The 17222-nt window shown below is 39.0% G+C and overlaps 1 protein-coding gene and 1 long non-coding RNA gene across 3 annotated transcripts; one reads left to right on the top strand and one right to left on the bottom strand.

Annotated features, from left to right (window-relative positions):
• Positions 1 to 805: 805 nt before the first annotated feature.
• LOC106941768 (actin, aortic smooth muscle) lies at positions 806 to 11886 on the bottom strand. Of its 2 annotated transcripts, none has more exons than XM_015024883.1 (9): positions 11778 to 11886; positions 8201 to 8380; positions 7989 to 8117; positions 3306 to 3416; positions 2551 to 2635; positions 2278 to 2439; positions 1979 to 2170; positions 1646 to 1827; positions 806 to 1339 (listed from the first exon to the last, which is right to left on the bottom strand). In XM_015024883.1, the coding sequence occupies exons 2-9, from the start codon at positions 8327 to 8329 to the stop codon at positions 1196 to 1198; spliced, it is 1134 nt and encodes a 377-aa protein (XP_014880369.1). In that variant the 5' UTR covers positions 8330 to 8380; positions 11778 to 11886; the 3' UTR covers positions 806 to 1195. The 2 variants fall into 2 exon arrangements, with proteins under 2 accessions (XP_014880369.1, XP_014880370.1); XM_015024884.1 differs by having other exon boundaries at positions 8201 to 8362; positions 11778 to 11882.
• LOC106941769 (uncharacterized) lies at positions 5557 to 7576 on the top strand. The gene is made up of 2 exons (XR_001423452.1): positions 5557 to 6310; positions 6974 to 7576. It is a non-coding gene; the product is annotated as an uncharacterized LOC106941769 (long non-coding RNA).
• Positions 11887 to 17222: the final 5336 nt, after the last annotated feature.

Here is a 17222-nt window from a genome sequence, read left to right on the forward strand (position 1 = left end):
GCAGCAGCCTAAGAAGGGAGGCCCAGACTTCCCTCTCCCCAGCCACTTCTTCCAGCTCTTCCAGGGAAGAAGTGCCCAACGCTGGGCCTCCCTGGCTGGCCAGGGAACGCCTAAGGCATTCCCTGGCCAGCTGAGAGACATAGTCCCTCCAGCGTGTCCTGGATCTTCCTCGGACCTCCTCCCGGTGGGCCGTGCCCAGTACACCTCACCAGGGAGACGTCCAGGAGGCATCCTTACCAGATGCCCGAGCCTCAACTGGCTCCTCTCGTGCTCCTCCACATAAACTAGTGCTACAGTTAAAAATCCACGAGGCTTTATTAGTTGGCATTTCTACTTCTCTGCCTACTGGTGCAACTTCAGCATTGTGTTCGCTGTAGTGAGACATCTTCATTGATTCACTGCAAATAATACTAATTTAGACTAAACTAGTCAACCAAAGTAACGAAAACATCAATACACTGCTTCAGTATTTGACATTTAAAACATGAAATAGAAAAACAAAACTGTTTTCAAACCTTAGTTGTTTACGTCCTGCTGTTGTCTTTTGTTTCAGAGGTAACATTATGTATATTAATTTATCAGGTTGTTTAAAGATTTGCTAACTTGCAAAAATATCACCTAACAGCCAACACAATATCAGCAATAGCATTTATCAATCCCAAGCAACCAACACATCTAAACTGCTTCCATCATTATTGTACAGTTTATGATGTAACATCTGCTTTACGATGAAGAGATTTTTGCCTTTAAAACTGATTGCTATGACAACAAAGATAATCAACAGTTACATGAAGGACAAGAATTATTTGTGTTTTATTGGAGCTCTTTATTTCTTCCTGGAAGGTCATGTCTGTGGTGCTTACACACCTTTGGCAAGACCACGCCTCCTGATCATCTGTTGTACACTCTGTGACATCATCATAAGGCAGTGCAAATGTGCTCTGCTCCTCACCAACATTCAAGGTTATTTTCGAAGCAAAATTAGAACCAACATGGAGAAGGGAAGGGTAGGGCACAACTGGAGTAAAAGGTGTTGTTACAGTGACAGGACAAAGTAGCAGATTCACAGTTTGAATTGGGCTGATCTAGAGTGTAGTTGCTGGTGCTCAGTGCAGGTTAAACTAAAGGCAGTGCTGAAGCTGGAAACTGAAGGGAGGCTGCAGAGCACATCAATCTGAGGAAGGGAGTGGATTCTTTAAAAGCACTTTCGGTGGACAATGGAGGGTCCAGCCTCATCGTACTCCTGTTTACTGATCCACATCTGCTGAAAAGTAGAGAGGGAGGCCAGGATAGAGCCACCAATCCACACAGAGTACTTCCTCTCTGGGGGGGCAATGATCTGAGGGACAAAGTTAAATGTTAAATATCTTAAAACATAAATAATATCTCAACATTTGTTCTATCAAGAGGACAAATACATTTTTTGAAATACATGTGAAGTTCCATTGGGTATAATTATTTAGATTATTCTGTTTACCAAGAAGTCCATAAACCCATGAACAGATTTTCTTTTTAGCAACTACATATAAAGACAACAGATAACTGACTTTTGTTGGAAGGAAGTTATATATTCATTCTCATTCTGTCACATTAAAAGCCTAGACTCATTCTGGAATCTGGGACTGATTATGAGCTGAGAGCTGACCTTAATCTTCATAGTACTGGGAGCCAGCGCTGTGATCTCCTTCTGCATCCGATCAGCTATTCCCGGGTACATGGTGGTTCCTCCTGACAGCACATTGTTGGCATACAAGTCTTTACGGATGTCAATGTCACACTTCATGATGCTGTTGTAGGTTGTCTCATGGATTCCAGCCGACTCCATGCCTGCAGGAAGATTGAAACACCAATATGTGGCTGTGTGCTAATGAATAATAATAATAAAAAAACAGCTGTTTTGTTCAAACTATGATTTTTTTTGATCATCAGTTAACCAGACAACTAACAACTAATATGAAAACATGAACATGTGACTGACCAATGAATGATGGCTGGAAGAGTGTCTCTGGGCAGCGGAACCTCTCATTGCCAATGGTGATCACTTGACCATCAGGAAGCTCGTAGCTTTTTTCAAGAGAAGACGAAGTGGCTGCCGTTGCCATCTCATTCTCGAAGTCCAAGGCCACATAGCACAACTTCTCCTTAATGTCACGCACAATCTCTCTCTCAGCTGCAGGACAAATGACATGGTGAACCAGACACATCTGTGTGATGGGGTATAGTGAAAGTTGAGATTGATCAAGGTGCAAGTACAGGTGTATCATTGAAGGGGCATACCTGTGGTGACAAAACTGTAGCCTCTCTCGGTTAGAATCTTCATGAGGTAGTCTGTAAGGTCGCGGCCCGCCAGATCCAACCTCATGATTGCATGTGGTAGGGCGTAGCCCTCATATATTGGGACGTTGTGGGTGACACCATCACCGGAGTCCAACACAATACCTGAACGACAGAAAGGAGGCATAACTCAGCTGGTTTCAACCTTTGCTCTGTATCAAACATATTTCATACTGGTCTTAAGGAAGAAGGAGAAGGAAGAGTGTGCGATCCAACCTGTGGTGCGTCCAGAGGCGTACAGCGACAGGACTGCCTGGATGGCCACGTACATGGCAGGAACATTAAAAGTCTCAAACATGATCTGAACACAGATATTAAATTTACATCAGTAGGGACATAGAGCAATCAGAGTTACTTAATTTATTCTTCAACTTTAACTGAGAGCAAGAGATATGTTACATAGCATCAGATTTCTTTTATCTAACCATATCAATTCCTGAGCTCCATGCTGCAACACATTCCAGTTGTACATCTGACTAGAGGAGATGTGCACCAGTGATGAACCTTTCTGCACGTCACTGGTTAGAAACACTCAGGAAATTTTTAATGAAATGTAATTCAGTTGCAGCAGGGAATCCTGGCAAGTGCGGCCAGCATGTGAGAGGAACGAATGCTGCTGCAGGAGATGAAACTGTGTTTAGAGAACTGAGGACTGCTATTACAGATGTAATAGCATCTGTAATAGCAGATGCACATCTGCTATTACAGATGTGCATCTGCACATCTGTAATAGCAGTCCTCAGTGACAGCAGCAGGAATATGTGATTAAACACTTCACAAGTTGTAAATTCAGATTACAAGCAAATCAGTAAATCAGCTGCAGAACACTTCAGCCTTCTGGACCATCACTGTGAACAGGCATGACAGATTAACTAGAACCTCCTATAGAATCTGTGGGTTTCATAGGTACCAGAGTGTCTCCAGTTCGGGTTGTATTTATGTACTTTTTTTGTATTTTGTATACAAACTACCTGAGTCATTTTCTCTCGGTTGGCTTTGGGGTTGAGCGGCGCCTCGGTCAGCAGGGTGGGATGTTCTTCTGGGGCAACTCGCAGCTCGTTGTAGAAAGAGTGATGCCAGATCTGGCCAATCAGAGAGCAGGAGCAGGTCAGGAAGTGCTGTGTGTGTGTGTGTACTTGTCTAGCTATCATATTTAGGACCTTTTCTGGTATATTTACTAACTTCTGAAGTCAAATGTACCTCATGGGGGACCAAAGTCCAGTTCTAATACAGTGGCCCCCCTTGTTTAGGATCAGGGACTAGGTTTAGAGGTAAGGCGCAAATTAAGTTTTGATTATGGGTTAGGGTTAAGAACAGGGTTAGGGAAAATGTCTGGGTTATGCATAAAAGTAGAAACTAAAATGAATGGAAGTCAGTATATAGATTTAATATGGGTAAAAATACAAACTTCCCAGATAGCACACAATGTTAAATCAACGTTGAATTATAGTCAGAATGGTTGATTTTTGGTTGAAGTCGAAAACTGACGGTGGATCAACCATCAAACAACCATCCCACTCTAGCCAATTAACTAACGTTGTAACTGTCATTGAATCAATGTTGTTTTTTGGTTGAAATCTAATAAATGAAATGCCGATGTCTGATCAACGTCTGATCAATGTTGATGCTGTTTTGTCACACCTCTTCCCCTTTTCTCCTCCTCATCAGAGCTCTGGGTGAGAGCATTTTATTACTGAGAGGGGGTTATCACATTTAAATTAACCTCTGTAGAGGATAGTGGGTGCTGATTCCTTTCTGTACATTTTCTTACTTGTTCATAAAAATTCTTACGGACTGTTTGTGTGTGATATATTGACACAAAAACATCTACAACGTACTACAAGGAGTGGAGCGGTCCACCCCTGCTATTTACATGAGTGGGATGTCCCAAACACAGCCGCTTCGCTCTTGGCTTGTTGGCAAAAGATGTTAATTCAATGTTGAATTATGATCACAAAGGTTGAATTTATGATTAAGGTTAATGACAGAAGCTGGATCAACCATCAAACAACCATTCAATTCTAGCCAATTAACTAACGTTGAAAATGTGTCATTGAATCAATGTTGATTTATTGTCGATATCCATTGATTGAAATGCCAACATCGAATCCAGTGTGTTTCAGCACCGGTCCACAAGGCCCTACAAGTTTTAGGCATTTCCCTAATTCAGCACACATGATTTTAATTGACGTCTGATCAATGGGGTTTTGCTGAACTGTAAACACGCAGGTCAGTTTGCCTTGAGGACAAGGTTTGGGGAAGAACTAGTAATCTATGTTCAATCAATGTAAGCTGTTTTTCACAACCCTCCTGCCACCCGCCATTCAAACGCCGAACCCTTCTCCCTCCACCTGCCAAAGACACACACACCCCTTTCCCCCAACTGCCCACACCTCACCTGGCCCATCTACCCCTTAATCTCCCTCCCCCTTTCCACTCTCCTTCCCTCCTCCTTGGGCTCCAGGTGAAACAACTTTAATTTTAGGTGAGGGTTAATCACATTTTAACTTAAGCACTATGTGTTGACAACATTGAGTTGGGATTTTGTTCTGTACCCAGATTGCACATGATGGCGATTCAACATTGAATTAAAGTCTTTTGCAAACAAGCCAACAGTGAAGTGGCTGTGTGGTTGGGACATCTCACTCATGTAAATAGTTGGGGTGGACCGCTCCACTCCTTGTAGTAAGATGTAGATGTTTTTGTGTCAATATATCACACACAAACAGTAAGTAAGAATTTTTATGAACAAGTAAGAAAATGTACAGAAAAGAATCAGCACCCATTATCCTCTACAGTGCTTAATTTAAAATGTTATAACTCCTACTCACTAATAAAATGCTCTCACCCAGAGCTCCGATGAGGAGGAGGGGAGGGATGTGACAAAACAGTATACATTGATTCAACATTGATCAGACGTTGATCAGACATCAGCATTTCATTTATTAGATTTCAACCACAAAACATTGATTCAATGACTGTTTCAATATTGGTTACTTGGCTAGAATTGGATGGTTGTTTGATGGTTGATCCACCGTCAGTTGTTGATCTCAACCAAATACCAACCATTCTGACTATAATTCAATGTTTATTTACCATTGTGTGCAATCTGGGCAGTTTGTTGCAGCCCTCATCACCTCCTCATCTCCCCCTACTCCCTCCCAAACCTCCCCCACCCAGCCGCTCCTCCCAACCTTCTCCTCTTTACCCCCTCTCGTCCCTTTCTCCCTCCTCCCTCCTTGAGCTTTGGGTCAGAACATTTTATTACTAGATGGGGGTTAATCATGTTTCAAATTAAGCACTACATGTTGAGAACAGTGGGTTGTGATTCCTTTCTGTACATTTTCTTGTCTGTAACTATTATTACTGAGTGTGCATAATGTGCTGACACAAAAATATCTACAAGGAGTGTAGTGTGTACAAGTAGTGGTTTGTCCCAACCAAACAGCCACTTTGCTGCTGGCTTGTTTGCAACCGGCTTCTGAATTGAATTCTACTCTGAGCAGTTTTATGGTAAGTTTCTCAATATTACTTTGATCTTAAATGTGTTTACTGAATAATAAGGGCATTGTTTTGTGCCTATAGTAATACTGGTTATTTTGGGGCAAAACAGATATTTTTAATAATTGAGGTCATGTCTCCTTTTGTATTATTTTCATCCTACCCACCACTCCAGGCCTAAGTATGAAATCCTGCGAGATTTTGTGGGATTTGAGTTTTTAAAAAAAATAGGGCGAGGCCTATTGTTTGGTCTGGGAGAGCATGTGGTGGACAAGGAAGTGTAAGGCTGGCTGCTCCAGGTGGGCTTTAAATTGTTGTGATAGTAATCACTTGTTTTTAACTTTTTATTATGATGTGCTTAGGGACGTGCTTAAATGAGCCTCTGTTCCAGAACAGCTGAGTTAGATGACTGCATGACCGTCTGCAGCCATCAAGAAGTGCAGAAGGTTGTTAATCATCCACAGATTCAATCCAGGTGAGGCAGAAGGGAAACACTTAAAACATGTAAGGCAGGTGAAACACTGAACTAAACCTGCTAATGACTGATTCAGTCTGTTGATTCTTGGATTGGTAACTGGTTAAACTGAACTGGACTATTATTACTTGTGCAGGATCTTTATCACCATGGACATTTTTGAATGAATTTAATCAACTTATTTGGAAATATTTGTAGTTAATGGAAGATTGAACCAATTATTTGATGGAAGCCTATTCTATATAAATTATAAATAATTTTTCCAACTACACTATAAATCACCTTTTGCTCTATCTATGTGTCTCTGGTATGTTAAATCAACCCTGATCCTCCCTGAGTTTTATCTTTAGGTTTTCTGATAAACAGCCTTTATTTTAAATATTGATTCCCTCATTTTAACATGAGTGCAGCATCATAAATGCTACACTATACTGCAGCTTGATGGGTAAATGTAATTGTATATGTAAACATTAAGATAAATATTAATGAAAGATTAAGATGAATATTTAACAGTGAGTGTACATGGGGAACTATACGGTTTGTATCTGTTCTCAGACCTGTAACCAGTACACTGTTTAATATTTCAATGTCTTTCAGAACTTTTCAAATGTTCATCGTCTTTCTAACCGGTGCCTTCCTCACTTTTATTTTTGTGTTTTTCAGCCACTGCTCTGCAGTCCTCAAGAGTCCGAAGCTGACTCTTGAGGACTGACTCAAGAGTCAGTCTTGAGTCTTGACTGGTGACTGGTGCGCTGGTGGTAAGCGCACCAGTATTAAGTTATGACTAACTTAAAAATTAAAGATTTTCTTATGTATAATTCAAGCGTGCTTTATTCAAATCTGAAGAATCTGGGTTACAATAGTATGAGAAAGAGGACACAGAGGTCCAGTTGGAATTAAGGAAGCTATTCTGGTTCATTCCGGCTGGTTTTCATCAGAGGGGGCTCCACAGAGTCCTCAGGGAGCAGACAGCTCAGAACCAGTCTGTGCCTCAGACGCTTCTGGGCGCCTGCAGTTCAGCTTAATTCTGGTGCGTAATTACGCACCAGAATAGGAGGAAGGCATCGCAAGGAATCAAGGTGATGCCAACCAGAGTCAGACTGGGGTTACTGCAACTTGTACTGTTTCCCTGGTTCATACAGTACAAAGCTTAACCTCATGGATGCTGTTCTTCCATGGACAACAGACTGTTGTTCTGACAGTCAAAAAGGAGTTAAGTTTGTTTACAGATCTGTCTCTCTTTTCTTAAATAAAATGTTATATCAATCCCATGTTGTCATTTTTAACCTTTTGTACACACAGTTTACCCATCATCTGCCAATAAAATACTGCTTAATACCAGTGAAGAAACTTTTAGTGGTATGTTATGATCTAGACCCATCAGACCTAAAAATGTACATAAATCCCTAGTTTTCATTCAATATAAAATCAACCCAAATCTGCATGTAGATCCACATTCAGATGACGGTTGAATCAATGTTGATTCCTAACTGATTCAATGTAGAATCAACACAAATATGCATGTAAATTGACATACAGATGTTTGTTGAATCAACATTACTATATCAGTTATGGTTGAAATCCTAATGTTGATTCAATTTCTCTGCCTGACATTGCTTCAATGTTTCGATCATTCTATGCTATCTGGGTTGTGTGTGTGCGTGCGTGTGTGTCGGACCTTCTCCATATCATCCCAGTTGGTTATGATTCCATGTTCAATAGGATACTTCAGGGTTAGGATTCCTCTCTTGCTCTGAGCCTCATCTCCCACATAGCTGTCCTTCTGTCCCATTCCCACCATCACTCCCTGACACAAATACACACAGTCTGTCAATATACACCTTTTTCATTGTCTATGATTGCTGTAAGCATTAATCATTGAACAGTCACCTGGTGCCTGGGCCGTCCCACAATGGAGGGGAAGACGGCTCTGGGAGCGTCATCTCCAGCAAAACCCGCCTTACATAGACCAGATCCGTTATCACAGACCAGAGCGGTGCTCTCCTCATCATCACACATGGCTGCAGGGGGCACTGTGGACAAGCTGGAAACCTAAAAGAACGACTCACACTGATGAAGAGAGATGTGAGAAAGAGATGTGCTTTTACAGTTCAGAAAAATCAGAGCAGTATTCATCAACTTGATTATTGCTCATCAAATAAAACTCACTCAACCACCAATAATATGTGTGTGTGTGTGTGTGTATATATATATATATATATATATATATATATATATATAATTTCTGAACTATATATTTATATACTTCCACACATTATCTTGTAAATAATTTCTAATTCAATCAGGTTTTTATTTATTTTATTTAAATACAGGTTTGTTGTTTTCAAATAATTTGTCATGTTGAAGTTGTTTTCTGTGAACTTTTACATTGTAAAGGGTTAAAAGGTTTCTTCAAAAACAAAAAAACTGTTGCATGGTTCAATGTCACTGTTCAGTAATAGTTAATAAATATTGATTAATGCAAAATTAGCTTAATAGGAAGATTTGGGGATACTCCGTTATCTGTCAGTTAAAGATGAAACAGTAAAAATGAGCCCAGAAACTAAAAATGTACCATCCAGCTCAACCAAATTTATTCTAAAATCACTTTTCTACATTAAAAACAGCAAAGAGGAAGAAAACCTGAATGAAATTTATCAGAGTTGTGCAGCATCACCAAAACTAGAGCTGGTAGGTAGTCACATGACCTTCTGCTCAGAGAAGACTTCCTATTTCGGTCATGAGTGGACTCCTGCCTGTGTTTGGTATGCTCTCTCTCTTTGTTAGCTCTGCCTTGCCCTGCCCCACTCCACTCCATCTGTCCTTCCTCATCTCTCCTCATGGTCCTCTCCCCGCACAGCACTTTGCTCCATATTTAGTCATAAACTCCAGGAACTGAATATTTCTGCTGGTTCTGGCTGCAGGACAGGCCTCTGTGCGTTAACATTGCTCTGAGTTCTGCCTGACACCCCTCTGTGCAGCTCCTGTTTTCCTAGTCAGTTAAATTGTTTCTCCATCTTTCTGAACTGTAAATTCCTTGTGCAGCAGCTGCTTCTGCTGATATGTCAGGACAACATCACAGAATCTGGAACATCACATTCTGCAGCTGAAGGTGCAGAATGGGATAAACATATGCTTTGTCAGTCAGTTACGACAGATACTGAGCAACGTTCTACTGTGGTTTTCTGTTTACTTTTTAAGTTTAGGCTTACATTGACTGCAGAGAGTGCTTTAGCTTAACAGGCTTCATCTGTGTGTGTCTCAGCTTCATCCCTCTTAATGAATTTTAACTTTGAAGTGAAAGCATCAGAAGCACACAAATAAGAGAGTAATTTGATCCAAAATCAGCAGCAAACACAGAATAAGTAAAATAAATAAAAATAAGAACTTTTGCTTAACTCAAGTTTTTGTCCTTGTCTGATTGTGAGTTTAAATCCTCAGCTGAATGTATAGAAATTTATTTTTGCCAAAGAAAGATTATTATACTAAAATTATTTTTTTTCTATCTTCACTTTCAATTCTGATGAATGATTTTTTAATATAAACGCAGGTTACATAAATTTAATTATAAGTAAAAATTTATTTCTAATCAGTTAACCCCCCTAATGTTAGACCTTCCAAAATTCAAGACCTAAAGCAGACTTGGTAAATAAATTTGGTTGTAGCACAAATAAAACTCTAAGTGTTCTTCCAAACAATGGAAATGACTAAATGTTCCAGACACTGAGTTCCACATATATATTTATAATATTGTCTGGAAACAAGTATCTGAAGATGATGGAAAATAAATCCTGATCAGATTGCAGCTGGATGGCAGGCCCAGTCTTGCTTTAGATTTACATAGCTGGTACTGGTACTGGTCTCATCTGGAAAGATATTTTTTCTAACCACTGCAAGTTGTTGGACCGAGTCCTTACCCAAATCTGGAAAGCTCCTATAGGTTCAGTAAGAAGCCAATCAGAAACCTGAATAGTGGCTGGAAAGATTCAGAAATCATCAGATCAGGAATATTTCTTTGTAGAGGTGACTGATAACAGAGACATTTATATGGAGCTCCCACAATGGAGAATGATGCAGCAGAAATCAGAGGGATTTTGCTGATTGACTGACTGATTTTCTAATATAATGCTTCACAACAACCAACTAAGGTGACCAAAACCTTTACAATAATAAAAAAAAACACAGAAATAACAAAATGCCACTATGCTACATGGTATTAAAACCTTGTCTAGACATTAAGGTTGATCTTAGACTTCAACATTTCCAGGTCAGAGGTGGAGCGAAGGTTTGTTTGAGAGTTGGGGTGCTGGCACTGAAAAGGCCCAATCACCTAGACCTAGGGACATCTAATAAAAGGATGGACAGAAAGGTTTAAAAGCACATTTAAATAAGGACATTAAGAGCTTTATAAACAAACTATTTTATGGAGTTATTAGGTTGGAAAACACTCTGAAACCCCAAACTCCAAAATACAATGAGTATTCATTTTACATATTTATTTTAATGTGGTAATGAAAAGTCCTGTGGAATGTCTCAAAGATGCCCTCTGCTGGTGGATATTTTAATGAAACATAAGATAGTTTTTAGATTTATTTTGTCTGATTTGATTTAGAGTTGAATGATATCAAATGGGCTCAGATGTTATGATATTCCAGTGTGTTTGAGACAGAGACTATCAATAATTTGGTCTCTTCTGTCACTGATAGAGAACATTACAAGGTCTGAACATTTGGACCAGAAGGCATCATATTTGGTTTATAAAAACAATTTACAGTATTTTTATAAACCAATTTTTATCAATTGAACATCTACTGCAGAAACTAGGCTTTTCAGACATCATTAGGCTCTTAGCCAGAGTCAGAGCTTGGGACACAGAGAGGTAAAGGAGTAACATCCTGACAATTTTCTTAACATAAGAAACTTCCAATGAGATCATGGACAGCACTTCACAAGAAAAAACATTCTTAGGCACAGAGAACATGATCTTCTCTTTGCAGGAGGAGAGAGGAGAACCAAAGACAGAGAAAACATAGGAATGTGATGTTTCATTCACAGGAAAGTGGGTAAACAAAAAGAAACTTTTCACTAATGGGAGAGAAAATCCAGGTAATAACTGAAGGAGAAAAGATGGTTTAGCAGATGCAACATTAAAGAGACAAACTTGGAGAAATATGTTCACTGAGAAGAGCAGGAAACAGGAGAGAAGAGAAGAGGCGAAACAGCATAACGGAGGAGAGAGGAGTGAACATAAAGTAGGAGAAACAAGAAGTCAGAAATGAAGTGGAGAGGAATGGAATATTTTTCTGACTTTGAAGTGAATATGAAAGTTGTAGATTAAAGAGGTGTGTTGATGAGAGTTTTCCTAGAGATTAATTACAGAAAGAAGTAAATGATGGCAGAAGCCAGAATACATCATTCAGGAAAATAATCATGATCACATAGCAGAGTGCAGCTGAGGAGGTCTTACCGTGGCAGTGCAGGGTCTGCTGGGATGATGTGGGATGGGAGCAGGACAGAAGTGAGAGTCTAAGGCGCTGCCTCCCAGTTTATCAAGCCTCTACCTCCTCCATCCATCCTCAGTCCAAACAAGGCCGGGGCCTCCTCCTCATTCTCCTTCTTGCTGTCTCCTCGGCTCCTTTCCTTATAGGGCAGGACCCAAGGAAATAGCCAATCAGACAGCTGATGGCATCTGTAGACTTTCTCTCATCATTCACAGCATTCCTGTAGGAGGCAGACACAACTGAGCAGGAAAACTAGAGTGTCAAGGAAGAGTACTTTCATATTTTGATAATAGATACAGATTAAAGTACTCTGCTACTTTAGATCACTCTGTTACTCTGAACTGGGTTATAGTACTCTAACACTTTCCTTTTAGTGCTCTCCTATCGATTATACTACTGTGATCCTTAGGGGTAATTGTGCCTTAGTGGGTACAGTATTTGTCTGGTAAAGTTTTGGGATAAATTCCAGCTTCCCCTGTCACATGTACACTTTCCCCTTGACAAGATGCTTAAAGTCTTTCTTTTTTACTAAATCACTAAACACTATTGTCTGAACCTAATTCTCTGTGTCCTGAATCCATTTAAAAAAAAAAAAGGTTCCTCTGCTGGCAGAACAGAGTGACCATTCACCTAGTTAGCCACAGCACGCATGTAACAAGTGAATTGTTTGTTCTGGTTATGTTCCCAGGGGGATGTATTTGTGTGTGACACAGACCGAGGGTGGGCTAGAGAGATTGTACTTGTTATGCTCTCTGTGATTCCAGAATAAAGTTTACAGTAAACAATAATGCTGCTTTAACCGTCCATTAAGTATAGTTGGAAGACAGAACAGAATGAAACATGCAGCAGCTGTCTTGAATCCAGCCTATGTAAGTTTGTGCCGAACCGCGAAGAGTTCAAAAAGTTTGTTATTGTTAGCCTAGCCCAGGAGCTAAAGCTTTTGGTTTTATGGATTAACTGGTTGCTAAATTAACTTGTGGTGGCAGCTGAGAGAGGCAGATATTTCAAACCAGGAAATAAACGATGCTATAAACTTAAAGAACTACAAAACTTTGCAAAATACTGTTTCTTTAAGACACCATTAAGATCTCAAGAGTAGCTCCTTAGAAAGACTTTTATTGAGCTAAAAAAAATAATAAAAAAAAATTATCTGCAAAATTGCTAAAGCTTGTAAATTATGCAGAACTTGTCCTGATTTCACATGTCGTTTCAGTCTGAAAATCATCAAAGGAAGATTAAAATAGATCTTAAGATGCCATAAAACAGATCTCATAGCAAAAATTAATCCCTGAAAGCCGACATAAATGTTGAAGACCCATGGGATTATAATAAAATGTTTAAAAAGATCAACTGGCTATGTTGTTTTTCATATCACCCTCATATTGTATGATGTTTCAATTAGATATCCACTGAAACAATAGTGAATAATCTTTCTTAAACACTGTTTTTGTTACATTTTATAGTTTAGTTCCTAGCTCATTTCCAGAATACATGGCTACCTACCACAGATCTTTGTGACAGTGTCATTTCTTCCTTACTGTTAATATATCTCTTTCTCACAATTTAACTAAACCTTCAGACAACACTGAAAAAAACTATTCTCATATACTTTTACATCAGAATTAGGTCAAAATCTTGACTTAAACTGAGATTCTGAAAGTGTCACCAGTTGATCTGGGTTTGCTTTGCAAAGCGCCAGGTGTCGGTTAGTTGAGAATGAATGACACGTGAGATATCAGACACCTGTCTGCAGGGCGGCGCTCTTGTAACTCGGAACTGTGGAATCGCTGGTGCGAGTTTGATTAGCACTTCCATCTAATTTACTTTTTGGACCAGTTTATTTTATTGTCCAAAAAAATTAATATTCACTTGCTGCCAAAGTTTTGGAGGTAATGTTGTTTAACAGGTTTACCTGGCAAACTTTAACTGTAAGAATATTAACTTGTCAAACCTTGTTTCCTTAAACTGTCACAGACCACATGTGCTTTTTAACACATTGAAACCTCTTATTTATCCCTGTGACAGAAATGTTGCTGTCTCTTTATCCAATCTCTCTGAAGACTTCCTGACATTTTTCAGAAACAACATTTCTGATCTTGGATTGTCTCCTCTATCTAGTGTGGATCCAGTGGCTCTATCAGTTTGCCATGCAGTCTTTTAATGTTTTGAGCCTGTCTCTTAGTGAATTGACAAAAATTGTTAAAAAGTTAAAGCTTTCTTCATGCCCTCTGGAACATGCGCAGGCGTCTTTGACTGTATTGGTCAATGTATTGTTAAAATGGTAAATGCTTCCCTGATATCTGAATGTTTTCCCACTACTTTGAAACATGCTGTGGTCCATCTGCTCATTAAAAAGAGTATGTGTGTAAGTGGGGTATCCCGTGTCTTTTATTCCATGCCCTTCTTTAACCCAAACTCCAGTCGCTGAGCCATGGGTTCTTAAAGTCCCCGTTGTTTGTTTTGTTGGGCTCAGTAAATGATACAGTTGACAGAATACATTACTGTGAGGAAACTAAACATTTCTGTTTGAAACTTGAACTGCTTCTCCTGTCCACAGAGCTGCCAAGCTAGATAACCTTCTAGTTGGTGGTGTGTTTGGAACTGGGCGTTGCTAACTCTCTCAAGTCACTACAATAGAATGAGAACTTCAACTTGAAACAAAACCACAATTTTCAGTTGTAAAACCCCAAGGCTCTTCTACTGCACCAGCTGCTGTGATCTTTGTTTTTGACTGGACATTTGGTGCTCTGTTTGAAGCATGAATCCTGCCTGAACACAAACATGAACATCTGAGACAGAAAGGAGGAACTCCACCTGCTGCAAATGGATTCATATACAACTTTCGTCTCCACCCCCTCTCCTTGCACACATACCACACAAACGCAGATCCCCACCCACACCATTCCCCACCCATGTCCCTGCCTACATGCACACATCGACTAAACCTCTGACCAAAGATGGGCAAACAGCTGGACTGCTCAAACTTTCTGAAACTGTTTCTGACTGGCTGCAGTACATCAACATAGAGCAGCTTGGGAATGTGTGTTTGTGTGTGTGTGTATTTCTTCTTTTTTCTGTTTATGGCATCAGGACTGAAAGCTGCATCAGCAGCTAATCTGAGAACTTGTTGGTGTCTGAAAGAGCAAAAACTGTGAGCAAATTTCTGAATAAATCAGCTATTTCTTTATGAACCTTCCTGGATGATTGATGTTCTTGTGAAAAGGAAATAATCACCGAAACTTCTGTCCAAATGTTTGTAATGCAATGACTGTCACACCTTTTTCTAACCACACCCAGTCCTGATTCCTGCCAAACCTGTTCTCACTCAAGACATACGTTAGCCGCCAACTTTGAATGGGCTGAGGGTAATGTGGAAATTTGGTTCTCTCAACATGTGACATTGTGATATTCAGAAAAGACGAGACACACACCTTGAGCTTCCTTTAGCATCTAACAGGAAGGTTTATTTTTCTTCTCTGTAATGAAGATACTCCATATATCTCATACGCCAATATGCAATACTTCAATTATTACTGAGTAGCTACAACAGATAACCCTTAGATTCAGTACATCACAAATAATTATCTCTCTAAACTTAATGAAAATTCTTTTAACATGGTCCACTAAGCTTTATGAATTGTATCAATTTACAATCCATTTACAGATGGTTTTTAATTATATAAACCACATTAGGTTTATATAATACCTTGTCACTTTTTCTCAGACCTTTTGTATTTTTAACTATCAAAATAGAAGTATGTGAATTTACATATAACTTTTTAAATTGCTTTTACAACATTTATTCTGCAAAAATAAAATATACTTTAATATTTAAGCAACTTAGCTTTTAACTGTATTCATTGCTTTAACAGATTAATCATATTTATTCTCTTACACAAAAACAACTCTAACTACAAAACTTTAAAATGTGTAAATCTTTAATGCTGTTTATCCTTACTAAGCTTCATATTGGCAGCCGTTACTTCCTCACTGAATGTTCTAACAATATGGTTCCTCTGGTTTTATCAATAGCTACTAAAAAAATACAATTTTACAAATAAAAAGACCAAAATAATACCTTTTGTGTCAGAACCATTTCGAAATATGTAAGCTAAAACAAATTCAAAGTAAATCCAGCTCAGACAGCCAAATATAAGTGAATCAATGTTGAAATATAGTTAGGCAGAAATATTGAATCATCATTGAAAAGATATTGAAAGTGGTTGGTGACTTACATGTTGGTGACTCAACATTAGGGTTTCAACCATAACTGACACTATATCAATGTTTATTCAACCATCATCTGAATGTGGATCTACATGCACATTTGTGTTGATTTTACATTGAATCAATGCTAGGAATGTAATATTCCTAGGGCTGCTAGGGTGAGAGGTGACAGAAAATAACTGAGAAACACTGGGGTAACTCAAGTTTGATTCTGGTTGGCATCAAATTTGGTTCCTTCAGATGCTGTCTTAACAGTTTCGCTGTAGTCCTTGTCAGGCAGTTTTGGTTCAAACTGCTGAGCAGCAGCAATAATAAGAGTGAGGAAGGCACCGGTTTGAAAGATGATAAAAACATCACATATGTATCACATTGTAACATATTTAATATGTTACAATGTGTTACATTGTAACACATGTAACATTGTAACATGTTACATGTGTTACAATGTAATACATGTAATGCATTTGTAGCAGAATGAAGCCTGCCCTCCAGAACTGAGGACACCTGGCATCCAGTTAACCTCTGACAGGGGTGTGGAGCATAAAAGGAGACTCTTTCACTTGTTTTCTTTATGCCGAGACATGGTCACGCTTCAGTAAGAAGGTTTGCAGTGCTCACAACTCTAACATCAGTAAGTAATGTTTCTCTTGTATAAGAGCTGACATTGCAGTTGTTTAACCCAATTGTCTGTGGATTTAGAAACTGCCTGGAGTCTCCTGCTGGTAATGGAGTGTGGTTGTAATTTCACCTTCCCAGTTGATCTTAGCAACTTAAAAGGGATATGTAGTGTTTATTGCATCCATGTAGATTAATAGTACAAAAACATGACATGTGTTACAATGTAACACATTGTAGCATTGCAACTTTATAATGTAACATAAAAGTGTTACACATGTAACAATGTAACATTGTAACACATGTAACAGTGTACATTGTAACATTGTAATTGTAACGTGTTACAGTGTTACATGTTTTACAGTGTAACATGTTATATTGTGTTACATTTTAGCATGTTACATTGTGTTGCTTTGTAACAATGTATTACCATGTTATGTGTGTTACAATGTAACACAATGTAACATGTGGTATACTGAACAAGAGGATTAATGACAAAAGAAAGGACAATTTTATGACAAAACAAAAGGATTTATGACAAAACAAGAGGATTTATGACAAAAGGAAGG

Source organism: Poecilia latipinna, unplaced genomic scaffold (assembly GCF_001443285.1).
Source record: "Poecilia latipinna isolate Pla-1442-1.1 unplaced genomic scaffold, P_latipinna-1.0 Scaffold3855, whole genome shotgun sequence".
NCBI classification, from domain to species: domain Eukaryota; kingdom Metazoa; phylum Chordata; class Actinopteri; order Cyprinodontiformes; family Poeciliidae; genus Poecilia; species Poecilia latipinna.

Excerpts from the sequence above, each read along its gene's own strand:
- LOC106941768 (XM_015024883.1), bottom strand. The coding sequence starts at position 8,329 with ATGTGTGATGATGAGGAGAGCACCGCTCTGGTCTGTGATAACGGATCT. Across the intron at positions 2,440-2,550 it reads CGCCTCTGGACGCACCACAG|GTATTGTGTTGGACTCCGGT; the intron begins GTTGGATCGCAC and ends TCTGTCGTTCAG. Across the intron at positions 1,340-1,645 it reads CCAGTACTATGAAGATTAAG|ATCATTGCCCCCCCAGAGAG; the intron begins GTCAGCTCTCAG and ends TTTGTCCCTCAG.